This window comes from Oryctolagus cuniculus, chromosome 2 (genome assembly GCF_964237555.1).
Source record: "Oryctolagus cuniculus chromosome 2, mOryCun1.1, whole genome shotgun sequence".
NCBI lineage: Eukaryota > Metazoa > Chordata > Mammalia > Lagomorpha > Leporidae > Oryctolagus > Oryctolagus cuniculus.
This window is the reverse complement of record NC_091433.1, coordinates 80,530,421-80,546,862: the sequence shown is the minus strand read 5'-3', so window position 1 is coordinate 80,546,862 and position 16,442 is coordinate 80,530,421. Positions and strand designations below refer to the sequence as shown.

Below are 16,442 nucleotides of genomic sequence, written 5' to 3'. Positions count from 1 at the left end.
GCATACTTCCAGATGTAGGCAAACTACAGGTCTCCTAATTCCGAGGACCAAAAGGCAGAGAGGCGCACACCCGCTAACGATCTCCGGGTACCATGCGGCCCTTCTCTGACTTGCCCATCAGTAATCGGATCGTCACAGTTGGATAGGCACACTTGGAAGTGCGAGCCGATAGCAGAGAAATCGGGGATACACAGAGCTCACGTCGCTAGACCCAAGGTATGAAGCTAGGTAACCGCAAGTCGGGGTTTAGAGGCAGGCTCTCGCACTTGCTGACACTGGCGTGCCAGGGCCACAGGCGGAGTGGCCGCTTACACACTAGCAATGTGCTCCGTCTCATTTCTAGGGGCTGCAAGTCCACGGTCCGGTGCTGGCAGGTGTGGCTGCTCCTCCTCCTGTGTCCCTCAACGTGCCCTCTTGTCTGCGTGCACACACACCTGCTGTCTCTTCCAGTTCTAGATGGACAGCAGTCAACCGGATTAGTCCCCTACACTAACGGCCTCGTTTGAGCTTAATCACCTCTACAAAAACCCGGTCTCCAAGCACGGGCACATCCTGAGATACCTGGCTGGGATTACAACTATGGATTTTAAGGCAGGCAAGTTGTTGACCAGGTCAACTCAGCCGACCCAGGCCTTCCTCAGTTTCTTCAATTCTGTTTATCAGAGTTTTGGGCACCCAGAATCGTCCTGTAACCAGGAGGAAAATAACAGAGAAGTGGTGACACACTCCTTGACATGTCTAAAGCAGAGTTTTTTGGCTACAGAACACGAGCTCCCTGGGTTACAAGAAGTCAGCTCCTCCAACATTTTCCCGCATCCCTTACCGACTGCTTTCTCCAAACTGTATTACATACGAAAGAGCATGAGGTGAAGCTCAAATGAACAGCAACGTAGCTAGGAAGGCAGAACTGCCGTCTGGGGACTGCAGGTGCATTTCGGCCATCCTTGCAAACACAAATGGCTACAGTGACACGATGACGACCCCTCAGAAGACCAACACCCGCTCTAACTAAGCGGCACTGCACAGCACACATGCACTGGTACACGACACACAGTAGGCCTGCGTCGTCTTCAGTGCAAGCCTAAGATACTGCTTCACTTAGTTCTCCAATCCCATGAGGAAAATATTATTTGCATTTTACAGGGGGCGGGAACGGGCGCACAGCAAGGTTAAACATTTTCATGATAGGCTGAGAAGTTTGTGACTAGCATGCAGAGCCAAAGCCTCCTTGACAGCTTCCAGCCTAAAGCCCAGGCTCTCCACGGAAGGCCGCCATGCAGCCCGGGAAGTTCCAGCACCTGGTTCCATCCCCCTTCAAGCTTGGCGGAGGATGCGCTCAGCAAACACGCCAGTGCAGTCTGGGAGACAGACTACACTGCAGAATCTGTGTCCTTTATGCGGGGCCAAGGTTTTCTCTAGGGAGCATCACTGGCTCCTTGGACTAAACGCTGTCATGGCATCGGCGAGTCTCCTTCTTCTCCAGGGTCTAGCACCCTGGATGCTCACGTAAGCTCGAGCGACTGCTTGTTGGACAGCCGAGTCACAGAGTGTTCTTTCTCCCTTGAAGGATGGCAAAGAGCGCTCTGCAGTCACTACCGAATGACAACACTAACAAGCAGCCGCATTCGGAGAAACTTCTCCTGTGGCCCAGAATGGAGAAGCCTGAATTCAGGGCTCTGTCAGTCCTAGGACTGTGGGATTCCCTCACAGACCACAGCTGACAGGGGATCAACTAAGCACCCCGAGTGCCGATCGTGTGCACTGGGCAACCCGACGGGCCCACGGGGACCCATCACGGTGGTCTCGCCCTGCTGTGCCTCCAGGAAAGCCACTTGTCTGTGCGTGTGACATGGAGTGTGGCAATCCCCAGGAGGAATGCAGACGGCCGATAAGGCTGCTCTGAGTCACAGCGGGGTTGCTGATCAGGGCCTCTATGTCATGAAAAGGAGCTATACTGAGAGAAATCACACTCGCTTTATTTTCTCGAGAAGATACTGTGAGCTGTCTGTATTTCCTCCCTTTTCCCTCAAGTCTGTCGTGCTAGGAGGAGCCAGGGAGCTTTTGCCACTGCCCAGGCACCGAGCAGACCGTTCCTGGGCTGCTCCGAGTGCAGGGGAGGGTGGGGGGTGGGGTGGGCAGCACTGGGGCTCTGCCCCTCGCTCCGGTTCCACGGCAGGCACCTGCGGGCGGGCAGTGCGTTCACCTGGCAGCTTCTGTACGCGCTGCCTTGAACCAGCTGCTGTCTCCCCTGCCTGCCTACTGCACAGGGCTTCGCCAGCAGATCCAAGAGACTTCTGACATTTTGAAAAGAAAAGCAGCAAAGGAAAGGATAACATTTCAGGTTCGCTACTGCTCCCCTTTCTGTCTGAACCAATCTCTTCAAAGGTCTCAGAAATCTGATGCAGGCAAATTCACTAAAAAAGAAAAGACTTACTCCAGGTTAACTTCTCTAACTGAAGGCGTTCTAAAAATACTCTTTTCTAGGCAGAGCATCGTTGTGTAGCAGGTTAAGCCACCGTCCGCACCACCTGCATCCCATATGGGCACCTGTTCAAGTCCTGGCTGCTCCACTTCTGATCTAGCTCCCTGCTAATGTGCCTGGGAAAGCAGTGGAAGATGGCCCAAGTGGTTGGACCCCTGCCACCCACGTGGGAGACCTGGAAGAAGCTTTGGGCTCCTGGCTTTGGCCTGGTACAGCCTTGGCCGTTGAGGCCATTTGGGGAGTGAACCAGCAGATGGAAGATCTCTCTCTTGCTATGTCTGCCTTTTAAGTAAAATAAAAAAGTACATATCTTAAAAAAATACCCATCTAATGCCTTGCTCAAGAGAGAAAATAAAGAAGTAGACAAATGTCTCCTTAGTTCTATAAACAGCCAAATCTAAATCTCAATTTATCTACTCAGTGTAATCCACCAGTATTAAATATAGACAATATACAAAGCACTGGGCTACCCCTTGAAGACTTATGTAAGGAATGCCGGGTAATCCCCTGTATGGCAGCGGCACTACGAAATGCAACTTTTGTTTAGACTTCCTTCTCCAAGAGGTCTCAAGTTTCCCTACAACGTGGAAGAACAAACTGATTTTTCTAACTTTTATGTTAAAACGCGCTGGGGGAGAAGCTCTTATCTATGACTCTCCACTGACACACTCAGGCTTTTAAAAGACCAAGTGAGCTCAGAGTGACTAACTTCCACCATGACCTGATTAACTCTGACAGGAGCCCTTCAATCTCAACACGGAGAGCTGAAATGTGTCCTCAGGGAGAGCGGGAAGATGACCGTATTCACATGGCTCAGCAGGAGGATCTGCAAGGTGAGACAGAGACGTGGCCGCTAACGACAAGTCACGCGGGCTTCCTGGGGTGCCCTGCCCCAGCAGGCCACGCGGGACTCCGCAAACTGAAAAGGAAAACGAAGATAAGCTATTCAAAGGCCAATGCCGTGGTCTGGCCATTCGGCTGAAGCAGCTCATTAAGGCTTAGCAATTAGCCAGCGTCCTTACCCGGTTCATTTAAAACAGGAAGCCCTGAATTTCCTTAAGGCTTTGCTAGTGTTAGTCCACCAGAACTAACTGTTCAACTACAGGGATTCTTTGTGTGTGATTACTTTTCCCCTGAGAGTTATGGCTAAACTGTTCTCAAAAACAGAATCTCCTAAGACCCGCCTCTTTCACTTTTTTCCCCCATTTATTTGAAAGGCAAATTGGTAAGAGAGAAATCTTCTATCTGCTGGTTCGCTCCCGAAATGGCCACATCAGGGGCACTAGCACTTGGGCTATCTGCTGCTGCTTTCCCAGACGCGTTAGCAGGGAGCTGGATCAGAAGCGGAGCAGTGCTTGTATGGGATGCTGGCACTGCTGGCGGTGGCTTAACCTGCTCTGCCACCATGGCGGCCCCACCTCTTTCACTTTTGATAGACACAGAACTGATGCCTTTGAACACAAGGAGAAAAGTGAATGCTGAGCACCAGCTCCGACGTCCAAGGAGCGGGGGAACAGAGGATTCCTACCGCAAAGCAAACAGGGGCGGACTCACAGTGGTCAGCATCACACTCGGGAAACCCACTGCACAGCAAGCGCGAGTTTCAGGGTATGGGTTCTGCTCAGGCCACACCCTCTCCGGGGCAGCCGGTCACGACAAGAATGCTGGGTTTGGAACTCAGACAGGCGGAGAGGACAGGAGACTCCACGCCCAAGGAGTCACCTCACACACAGCAGCCCGTGCACAACCCCTGGCTTCTCTTCCCAAAATAAAAGTGGATCCACTTACACGGCTCTCTGGCGATGAACTGAGGTACAGTGTTGGGCAGAGGAGTGCTGGGGTTTGGAGTCCCTACTAGTTTGTTCTTGGCCATCTTCGTGTTTGCCTTAGCAAACTCGAGTCGTAGTGTTTGCGGTATTTCAGGATCGAAGCGGATGCCCTTTGGAAATAAAGAACAAATGGGAGATGTTTTCATTTCCTTCGCGTCAAACCGGATTGGTGACAAAATAAACACACCAGCACACCCTGGCCTGTCCCTAAAAAAAAAAGGCCAAGGAGAGCTCTCACTCTCACCGCTTTCAGGGAAATACACAAAAATGCACAGCACGGAGGGTCCAGAAAAATCAAGGAATTCAGCTTAATTACAAACTTCAGTTACCGGGATTTTCAACAAACTCCTTTTTTCTGGGAGACAAAAAAAAACAAAAAACAAAACAAAAAAAAACACCTTTCTGGTTCAATTTTCAAATTTTGGGTCAGCAAATTCCTAGCACCATTAACAACTTTGAGGAACTGGCCACCAGCAAGAATGAAAACTGTGACTGATCCCACGAGAACGAAGTACTGTGTAGCTCTGACACCTGGTATCCAGGAGGCTGGGGCGGCCACCGGCGTCCACACACTGAAGGACAACAGAGTTAATTTCTCAGTGCTCTTCATTGCCTATAGGTGGAGAACAAGATTCCCACCCCCTGTCTAATCACGGAACTTTATAACGGTAACACAAGTACTCTGCGTTCCTCAGGAGACAGGAATGAAATGGCTGTCAGATTTCAATGTAACAAATGTCCTTTGATTCCAGTTAGCTTATAAACTCATATAAAATCTAAATGCCTTGCTGTAGCAAAGCTCTGACTTTGATTAGAGTTGGCTTGCTGGCTGCAGAAAGATTACACAGGCCAAAGGGAACAGTAATTGCCAATTACCCTTGATCCTATTATTGCAGTTCAGCAAAAACCAATCACATTCAACAAAACCAACCACTGACACTGTTAAAAGACAAGATTCAGGCACAGCAGGTTAAGCTGCTGGCATCCTGTATCCGAATGCAGCTACCCTGCTTCCGACCCAGCTCCCTGCTAACGTGCCTGGGAAAGCAGAAGATGGCCCTGGGCCCCTGCCACCCACGTGGGAGACCCCGATGGAGTTCCAGGCTCCTGGCTTCCGCTTGGCCCAGCCCTGTACACACATGGACCTGAGGGCACCGGATGTCCTCAAGGATAGAGTAAGAACTTCTCATTCCGTAGCCCAGGACTGGGCGACTCTGCACGTCACAGGCTCAGCTTCAAAGACCCAAAGATAAGGCTGTGAACGACGTAGTATAGGCAGTGAGAGGTGGCAGCCAGGGGTGGGGGAGGAGGAGAGAGGTCCTCAGGTGTCACAGCCACAGCACCTGAGCCCCACCTTCCGGGGGGGGGATTTCTTCAGGGTCTGGAGTGAAGCATTCTGAGAGGGAACCACCAGAGGGTGGTGGGCGGGAGGAGGGGAGACCCCATGCACAGGTCTCCCCGCTGCCACACGGGATGTCCCCGCGGCCGAAGAACACAGCAGTGAGTTCTCGGTGAATGCTCCTTTTTGGGGTGCTAGCGGGGGAGCTCGGTGCCGTAAGTTCTAGACCAGGACTGTCTAGAAGGGAAGAGACAGGGCTGTGTTGTGACACAGCACCAGCTCTGGCCTGCGCCCACCGCCAGGCCTCTCACAGGGCTTCCGAGCTAGGACTGTGATCCCCAGGGGAGGATTTCCAAATATGGCGCTGAAGAGCTGGGCCTGTGCAGCGCGGCCCCTGGGAAAGACGCGGGCCTCCACCTCCACGTGCTGAGACACACAGAGTGCTGGCCTGCCGGCTGTTTCACCCTCCCCGAGCAGAAGCTACCCCGGAGCCCCAAGCGCACAGTGACGCAGCAGCCAGGCAGCGCAGGGCATCCTGGGGCCTGGCCGTGGTCCCCTGGGACCCCCGCGCCTCCCACAGCAAGGCTGCACATCTGCCGCTCCGGAGTCAGCCGAGGCTCCGCACTCGAGCTCGCCCGGGACACAACCTGGGCTGGCAGTCTGCATCAGAAAGCTCTGGTCCGCTCCCCGCCCCCCTCATCTTGTCTGAGCTAAAATAACAACAACAGCATGTTCCAGAGCAAAGTTCCAGCATCCTCGTTTAAAAAAAAAAAAAAAAAAAAAAAACCCAAAAGTTAAAATGACCTAATTTGCTTGGCAGCTTATGCAGAGGCAGAGGCTTAGAATACAAGCCACATTCCTCCAACATCTTTACCAGCAACACCATATTTGGTAACCAATATCCTGCTCCGCTGAGTTTCTATCCGTAGAGGTCAGTGAAGCCAAAAACTGTTTAAATGCCAGAGGAGGAGGAAGAGGAGGAGGAGGAGGACACAGAGAGGTGCAGGGGGAGCGAGAGCGTGGAAGAAGAGGAAGACAAGGGGAGAGGAAGAAGCAGACAGGAAGCAGTCATGAAAAAGAAATGCCTTGTGCTTTTAATTAAAACCTAGCGAGCGTCTTCTCTGGCTACAGTACGCTCACACCGAATGCTGTAGGATAAGGTTACTGCCAAGTGACAACCTTCCTCTTCCTTATCTACGCATGGACAATCGGTAATACATGAACTTCAGGATAACACGTTACCAGCAAACAGCTGGGTGTGACCAACCGGCTACGCTGACTGCCAACTGGCTCAACCAATCCAGGCTTGGCAGATGGTGAGCTCTCCGCCCAAGGCCAAGCCATGGAGAAGACAACATGGCCAACAACATAATGGCTGCCTGTGTATCTAAGGTGATGCCAGACAGCTTTGCGCAGGGCAGAAAAGGCCTGGGGAGCCATGGGAAGAGCAGAAGTTCAACAGGTGGCAGTCCAGGAAAGGGCTCAGCAAATTCCTATGGGACAGGATGCAGCGAGGATGTGTGCTGGGGGCGGCCAGAGGCAGATGGCTGCACCAGCAGGCTGGGGGAAGATAATAAAGGACCTCGTGGGCCCTACTGGGAGACTTGCTAAGGAGCACTGGGACGCCCCCACCCCCAAAACATTCGCCTCTGTGATTTGTGTGGGCTGGAACCTGAGCAGCTGCATTTCCAACACGTTCCCAGGGAGTGCTGATGCTGCCAGTGGAGGGCGCTACTAGTGGCAGGAAAAGATGAGCTCCATGGAGGGGCAGACCCAGATCAGGCGTGAAGCAGGCAGGGGGGTTCCAGTGCGATGGCCCACCTGCTGGTCCCTCTGTGGGAAGGGCCCTGGGGGTTGGTCTCAGTGTCCTGCACGGAAGCATGGTTACTATGTCCGGGACAGATGCTGCCCACAGTGATGAGATGTGTTTGTTCTTCTGGGAATATCAAGCGTGAGTGTGCAGGTAACGAAAATGGAGGTGGCCAGGGCTGAGTCACCTCGATAGCTCTGCAAACTATCGGCTACCCCAGGGTCCTCACAAATGGCCAGCCCAGGCCGGCGCCGCGGCTCACTAGGCTAATCCTCTGCCTGCGGTGCCAGCACCCTGGGTTCTAGTCCTGGTTGGGGTGCCAGTTCTGTCCCAGTTGCTCCTTTTCCAGTCTAGCTCTCTGCTGTGGCCCGGGAAGGCAGTGGAGGATGGCCCAAGTGCTTGGGCCCTGCACCCGCATGGGAGACCAGGAGGAAGCACCTGGCTCCTGGTTTTGGATTGGCGCAGTGCGTGGGCCGTAGCGGCCATTTGTGGGGTGAACCAACGGAAGGAAGACCTGTCTCTGTCTTATTGTCTAACTCTGCCTGTCAAAACAAAACAAAAACCAAATGGCTAGCCTATCAGTCCTTGACAAGGAGATTTAGAGGCAACAAAATCATCCGTTTACAGAAAAAAACTGGTGAGACTGGGGCAGACCTGGGCACACTTATTTTAAAAGGCCATAAATGGGACAATCAGTCTGTTACTAGTAACATGTGGTGACCAACATGATGGGGGACAGAGGGCAGGAGGTACACATCTCTGTACAATTTTGTCTGAAATTTTTATATACATACATAATTTAAAAAATGTTTATTTACTTGAAATGCACAGTGACAGGGTGGGAGGAGAGACAGATATCTTCCATCTCAGTTCACTTCCCCAGATGCTTATAATATCCAAAAGCCAGGAGCCTGAACTCCATGTGGGCCTCCCACATGGGTGGCAAGAACTGAAGGGCTGGAGCAGTAACACCTGCTGCCTGCCACCATGTACCTTAGCAGGAAGGTGGATCAGAAAGGGTGGGTGGACTCCATCCTAGGCACTGGATATGGGATGTGGGTATCCTGAGTGGCAGCTTAGCCCTATGCACCACACTGTCCCCCTTTTTATTTCTTAAAGTCATAATTGATAAGATCCGTTAGAGATTTAAAAACGAAAAGAGGGAGAGATCTAGAATACGTGATTTCCCACGGAGGGGTAGCAGAGCCGGGGCAGAACAACACCCAGCCAGCAAGGTCGGTCTTTTTTTTTTTTTTTTTTGACAGGCAGAGTGGACAGTGAGAGAGAGACAGAGAGAAAGGTCTTCCTTTGCTGTTGGTTCACCCTCCAATGGCTGCCGCGGCCAGCGCGCTGTGGCTGGTGCACCGCGCTGATCCGAAGGCAGGAGCCAGGTGCTTCTCCTGGTCTCCCATGTGGGTGCAGGGCCCAAGCACTTGGGTCATCCTCCACTGCACTCCCTGGCCACAGCAGAGAGCTGACTTGGAAGAGGGGCAACCGGGACAGAATCCGGCGCCCCGACCAGGACTAGAACCCGGTGTGCTGGCGCCGCAAGGCGGAGGATTAGCCTAGTGAGCCACAGCGCCGGCCGGTCAGTCTTTTCTTTCTGTTTTTAAGCTTTATTCGGAAATGTCATATTAATAGAAAAGCTGCAGGCTCTTCCTTTTACACAGCTGTGGAGCTTTTTGCCCTTGACTGTGTGATAGTAAATTACAAGGAGGATGCCCCGTACCCTCCACTTCAGTTGGTTTCCTAAAATCAAGGACACCTCTTCATTTTCCTGATCCAGAACGCAATCCAGAATCACACCCATCTGCTTCGTCTCCTTTCATGTGGAAAATTTCTTCAGTCCTCGTCTTTCGTGACCTTGGCGTTTTAGAAGAGCACAGGACATTTACTTTGTAGAATGTCCCTCCGTTTGGGTCTAAGATTATGCATTTTGAGCAGGAATATCACAGAAGGAATGTGTCCTACTCAGTACATCCTACTGGGAGGCACCCGTGATTTCTGGCCCCTAATAGTGACATATGTTTTCCTCTTAAAACCAGTAACTATATTACAGAAAGATATTTGAAGACCACAGAAATCTGTTCTCATCAAATCTACTAGTTTTGACATCTACGAATGGCTCTTACCTGAAGCAATCATTACTGTCATGGCTGCCAGATGGTACACTGGTCAGCTAAGCATCCCTTTGGCACACATCAGTTTCCTACTCCACTCTGTTTCACTTCCACCCTGTTCATTCATTCATTCATTCATTCACTCACATCAGTACTACAATTTATCAATCACTATTATTACTACAGTTGGCTTTCCTTACCCCTGAGCTCCAAATCCATGGATTCAACCAACTGCATTTAGAAAATTAAAAATAAATAACTTCATCTATACTGAACACGTACATTTTTTCTTGTCCTTATTCCCCAGCATACAGTACGACAATGATTTACACTGTACTCGGCACTGTAAGAAAGCAGAGATGATTTACAACACAGGGGAAGAAGGCGCTTGGCCTTTATGGGTAAGGTGACTGCATCCCGCATTGGAGTGCCTGGGTTCAGTTCCCAGTTCCTTCCTACTCCTGACTCCAGCTTCCTGCCAGTGCAGACCCTGGGAGGTGGTGGGGATGACTCATGTAATTGGGTTCCTGCCATCCACATGAGGGACCTGCAGTGAGTTAATGATTCCAGCTTTGGTCCCCGAGTTGTGGGCCTATGGGAGCTTTCTGTCTCTCTCAAAGAAATGAAGTACACAGGAAGATGGGCTTCAGTTAAATGCAAGTATCTACCACTTTCCATAAGGGATTTTGCTATCTCCAGGGGCCCTGGAAGCAACCTCCCATGGAGACAGAGGGCTAAGTGTATTCTAGTGCTCAGATTGTATTAGGGTTGTATACATACACATACGTGTACAAAAACACGGGTGCCCAAATCCCTACCTACTTCTCTGTATCACTTAGGTATTTTAATGTGTTTAGATACATTAAAGTTCATACGGATAGCACCAATTCCACTCCTACACCAATGGTTTAACTGTAGCTTCTCCTTTGCATTATCTGTAACTACCCGGATACCAGGAATCACAGCTCTCATTGTCTACTACATAGTAAGTTATCTGTACAACCGAATGCCATTAAGTAGTTTCAGAATTGCTAACCAACAGCACTACAAAAAATAAGCCTATTAATTAAAGTTCAGTATTTCCTTATAGTTGTTTTTGTTATTAACCTAAAACTGAATAGCCAGTATATACATTCAAGAATTCTTGGGGTCCCCTCTCCCCATTCCTTTCAGGGGCTGTGTGATGCACTTGAAATACAGTTTGATTCATTTGTTTCCACTGATATTCACTTTTGGGTCTCCTACTATCTTGCTGACTCAGTATTTTCTATTATATATTTCGCAGGTAAAACAGCTGAACCATTTTTAAAGTGGCTCCATCAACCCAGTCATCATTGTGTTTACTCGTCTTAGTGTGTTTTACGAGTGTTGAACAAAGCGCTGAAGAATGAGGATTTGAACTACTTCCTGGACCCCCAACCCAGCCGCTTGCAGGGACTTCCTGAAATACTGCCCCTCTTCACAGGAACTTCTGGGTAATCAAAGCCTTTTAATAACATTGACTGTAGCTATTTTTAAATTTAATGTTGCATTTTAAGTGAAATTTAGGAAATAAAGACAGTAAAAATAATCAGAGCTGAAAATGCAGTAAGAAACACCACTGTGAGTCAGGTTAACTCCTTGGCTGGAGCTCGGGGAGCGGATGGCCTCAGCCAAGCCGTGTCTGACGCCTCACTTTTCCTGGAGGATCCTGGGCCTCATGGGCAGATTCACAATATTCAAGGACACCACTCCACTAGGAGAAACGGCACGGAACTGCTTCCCTGCTGGGACGTAACACTTCGGGGCTGCCGCTGTGATGTAGTGGTAAAGCTGCCACCTACAGCACCAGCATCCCATATGGGTGCCAGTTCAAGTCCCGGCTGCTCCACTTCCAATCCAGCTCCCTGTTAATGCTCCTGGGAAAGCAGCAGAGGATGGCCCAAGTCCTTGGATCCTTGCACCCATGTGGGACACCCAGATGAAGCACCTGGCATTTGGGGAATGAACCAGTGACCTTTTTTTTTATTTTTATTTTTGACAGGCAGAGTGGACAGTGAGAGAGAGACAGAGAGAAAGGTCTTCCTTTGCTGTTGGTTCACCCTCCAATGGCTGCCGCAGCCAGTGCATCGCGCTGATCCGAAGCCAGGAGCCAGGTGCTTCTCCTGGTCTCCCATGCGGGTGCAGGGCCCAAGGACTTGGGCCATCCTCCTCTGCACTCCCTGGCCACAGCAGAGAGCTGGACAGGAAGAGGAGCAACCGGGACAGAATCCGGTACCCCAACCGGGACTAGAACCCGGTGTGCCTGTGCCGCAAGGTGGAGAATTAGCCTAGTGAGCTGTGGTGCCGGCTGAACCAGTGACTTTCTAATGGATAAAATAATCATAAAAAAAAGAAAGTAACATTTCCCTGGGGCCACTCATTGTACAGCCAAAGGTCTCGGCTCTCCTCTGAGGGACAGCCAGGTCATTTATTCCTTGAAGTGACAGTGAAGGTCAAATCCTACCACAGCATCCTCCCCACTCAGATCCAGCCATCAGAGGGATCTCACACACACACACACACGGAACCAGGTGAAACTCTACTGTATTATTTTGTGGGGAGAGTCTAGAATAAAAACAGACAAACAGCAGCAATGTCCTACGATTCAAGCCAGTGTGCTGCCAACAATTCCCAGGTTGATTCTAATCAGCTTCTCACTGTTTCCCCACGCCCAACCCCAGGTGGAAATGCATTTCAGCCCTAAGAATGCGGAGGTCCAGAAACTCCAGCCTGGCCAGCTGTCCACAAGGAAAAGGAGAAACAAATTCTCTCGCCTTAGCTTACAGGCCTTTAACCAGCTCACTCTTCCTAATACAGAATGAGAAAACCATCACCTCAGCGCACACACAGTAACACCCTGCTCAGCTCTCCTGCAGCCTTCTGAATCCCCCACTGACGTCAGGGTGAATTCAAGGAGATTCCAGCCTGCCGTCCAGAGTAAGAACAAACCTGAGGAAGGCTCGGGTCAAGGTCAAGTGTGCCGCCAGTCAAGAGATGGCCTCATTTGCGCCGACCCTCCCCCATCCCCATCTTCCTTATCTTGCTTTTTGGTTGGAAATCCCAGATCCTGTGGGAACTGGAGTTCAGATCCGGATCTTCAGGTTTTCTCAGGCAGGGCGGCCTCATAACCTGTTGCTAAGGTCTCTGGCTCTCGGCCCTCCACCACGCGGCCGCGGGATCTACCCTGCAGCCACAGAAGGCTTTTCTGATCGCAGACTGAGGCTGTGTGCCGAGTGTTCACATTGTTATTGCTCTTTATGAAGCTGGTCACTCTCACTCTGCAAGACGTAAGATGTCGTGGACCTTGGTGGGGTTAGAGGTCAGTGCACTAAACCGATTTCCTTCCCATTCATCAGGGATGGCCAAGCGTTGAACAAGAGAGCTAAGCAAACCCGGCGGATCACCCTTAGCAGTGGTGCACACTCGGAAAGCTGTCCAAAGGGAGCAAGGAGCCCGGTGTTCAGGAGTGACAGTAGAGAATGATATATTCTGCTGAATGCATGGAGGTCTTCTAAGACACTGATACACAAACCCGCTGATATAAACTTACCCATCTGAACATCTCAGCAAGTGTTCTCTGCAAGAAACATACAGTGGTCCAACACCATGGCCCTGCCCTGCAGCTGACTGGGCCAGGTAATAAATATATGAGCCGAGAGAATGGTTTCTACTGCCAGTCTTGGTGCACTGCCCTCCAGTCACAACAGCGTAGGAACACGCCGAAAAGACCTCATCCATTCAATCTCAAAAATGCAAAGCAGCCAAACACTGAGGTCTATTTTATTCATGTCTTAAGTTTCCACTGAACCAATTTAACTGAAAAATTCAATGGTCTGTTTAAAAAGTTGCCGAACTATGGTATGGTATTACAAGCATTTTAAATGACAGCTTTGCAATATAATTCATGTCCAATGTTCACCCTTGTACACATTATTACTCCATGATTTTCAGTATAGTCACAGAGTTATGCAAGGATCACAATATAGCTTTTGAGTCTCCTCCAAAAGAAACTTCATGCTCACTGCTAGTTACTCCCCATTTTTCCCTCTTCCCCTCCAACCCTTGCCCCCATAATCAATAATTTAATTTCAATACCTACGGATTTCCTTACATATTCTGGGTATTGCATAAAAATGGAATAAAAAATATATAGTCTTTGTGATTGGCTTCTGTTACCTCGTATGTTTCCAAAGCTCATCCATGTTGTAGCTCATAGCAGTGCGTCAATATTTTTTATTGTTTAGCAATATTCTATTGTATGGATATACCACATTTATTTACCCAATCATCAGCTGATGGGCACTGGATTGCTTCGATTTTTTTTTTAAAGCTGGTGTGAACATCATGTACAAGCTGTTATGTAAATGTATGATTTCAATTTCTGGGAGCAGAACTGCTATACTGTTAAATATTTAACTCTACGCTAATTTTTTTCAAGAGCTGTGGCTATTTTCTGAAACAGCTCTACCATTCCATTCCTGATACAATGTGTGAGTAGCCCAATCCTTGCCAGGCTCTTGTTATTGTCTTTTTTATTTTTTATTTTAACTACCCTAGTGGGTGTGAAGTGATACCTCCTTGTGGTTTTGATTTACATTTCTCTGTGCTGTTCTATTTTAAAACATTCTCTAAAGAGGACCCGGAATAAAAGCCTTCTACTATTTTCAAAGAGCATTTTGGTCCCAAGAAAAGGAACTATCTAAGGCATTACAAATCTTTTGGCAATATAAAAGGAAAGGAGGTTGAAAGAACGGCCTTTCCATTTAAAAGTTAAAAATACGAGTTATAGATCTAAGCTGCTTTCTGAAAAGTATCGGCAGACAGGTCATTTCCATCAGAAAGTGGGGATATTCCAAGGACTCGCAGGGACCAAGTTCTGTTTATAGGTTTTTGAGTACAGGCATCATGGAATGTTCAGCCAGATTAGAAACAGACTCTATGCAAGGCACACTCAGGTTTCCGCTCCGAGTCCGAGAAAACAATTGTTACATTCAGCTGCAGCCGCAAACCACTCAGGGTGGACAGCACCAGGGCCTCCCCTGGGTGATGCTGTGGGAGTCCCGTGCGTTCACTCAGAGGCAGCAGCGTGGGGGAAGTGAACAGCAGGGCTGCACGCCACAGACAGACAGGGTGGTGTGACAACCGGAGGAACTGGAGAGGGCGCGGGAGACCAATGCCACAATTCAAAAATTTCTGCCAACACGGACAATGGGCGAGTTGAAACTTTCTAGAATTTATAAACACATCGAGGTGTGCCGGTACAGAATGGGGTAGGTTCTCAGATGGGCTAGGAGTAGAGGGCTATTACACAAAGCAGCAATTCTGGGACTGGCGCTGTGGGTAAAGCTACAGCCTGTGATGCTGACATCCCAAGTGGGCGACAGTCTGTGTCCCAGCTCCTCCACTTCCTATCCGTCTCCCCTGCTAATGGCCTGGGAAAAGCAGCAGTGGATGGTCCAAGTGCTTGGGCCCCTGCACCCCCGTGGGAGACCTGGCAGAAGCTCCGGGCTTCGGCCTGGCCCAGCCCTGGCCCAGGTGGCCATCTGGGGAGTGACCCAGTGAACAGAAGCTCTGTCTCTCTCCCCCTCTCTCTTTCAACTGAATAATAGCAATTCACAGATCTCACAACCGTAGGTAGTGTGCCTCACTGCCCCATCCCCGCCTCAACCTAGGTATATATGGGAACATTTGGGGGCTGTTACGTGACTGAAGGCTGAATGGGCATTAGGAGGAAATGGTAACAGGGTCACATGATAAGCAGGATGATCCCATAGAATCTAAGTAACTGCTTCATCCAAGATGTGACAACCGCCCCAACACTGATTTGGACATCAAGATTCTATCAGGAGAATCCACATCAGAATTCAACTTCCTGAGTCCCCTGACTGGGTGTGCTCGTGCGAGAACACAGCAATTCTGTCAAGTTCATTATTTTACAAAGACTACATTGTTTTCAGATAATAACCAAGACTGTTGTTCAGTTTCCAATGTGCTAAGGCTTAGGTAGACGTGGCTTCCAACAAAGAGCGAACAAGTGAGCGGAAGAATCCGTCAGATGTAAACTGTATTTCATACTTTTCCTAAATAAGGACATTGCTCACAGAAACATCGGGACTGTTAGTGCAACAGCCTGGGCTGCTGGGTCACTGCCCATTGAGAAACTGTATCAGACCAATTACGCCTTGTTCTTTTTCTTACTCCAGCTACCTCCAAGCACTTGCCCTGGTTTTACCTTAGGATAACCTGATTTAACGCTCGCTGTCAGAGGCACGTGGGAGTATGGGTCCCTCTCTGTTGGTAAGACAGCGATGTTAGACTTTGAGAGATTCCTTTCCAAGGGCTCTCTGTGGCCATGGAACCATATGGGTCTGGTTGTTGGTGGGCTACGAGTCCCGGTACGATTCCTTGTTCTAGGAAACACTGCATTGCTAAATATTTTATATTCTCCTTTTATTGTTCTTAACCCACTGAATTTTTAGAAATCTGCATTATTGTTTCTAAACCAGATGTGTTTCACCAAATAAAATGAAAATGTCTTGATTTGGAGGTTTCTCACTAGAACACGTTTTCTTGTCTCGCCTAGAGTGTTTCCATGGGTTTATCCTGAATTTTAAGCCCATGAAACTTCTTCACAGCTAATACCTGTAACAAGTTTAGGCTTGAGAATTATGACAATTAGCTTGGTCACAATAGAGAAGCCTAATCTCATCCTGCATTAACCATGCTAGGTCTGGAATAGAAGCATTTCAATATTTCCTAGCAGGGCTGGCGCTGTGGTATGGAGGGTAAAGCCACCAGCTGCAGTGTCGGCATCCCATATGGCTACCGGTTCAAGACCCAG

The 16,442-nt window shown here is 49.5% G+C and overlaps 1 protein-coding gene across 7 annotated transcripts in view; it reads right to left on the bottom strand.

The window, feature by feature from the left end:
* RBPMS (RNA binding protein, mRNA processing factor) overlaps window positions 1–16,442 on the bottom strand; it is a 171,575-nt gene that overhangs the window by 51,886 nt on the left and 103,247 nt on the right. For all 7 annotated transcript variants that reach the window (XR_007918159.2, XR_007918162.2, XR_007918161.2 and 4 more), the window contains exon 5: window positions 4,271–4,421. Coding sequence is in view for 3 of the 7 variants with exons in the window: in XM_017339108.3 (XP_017194597.1) it covers window positions 4,271–4,421 (151 nt within the window). In the remaining 4 variants the exon portion in view is untranslated. The remainder of the gene's footprint in view (window positions 1–4,270; window positions 4,422–16,442) is intronic.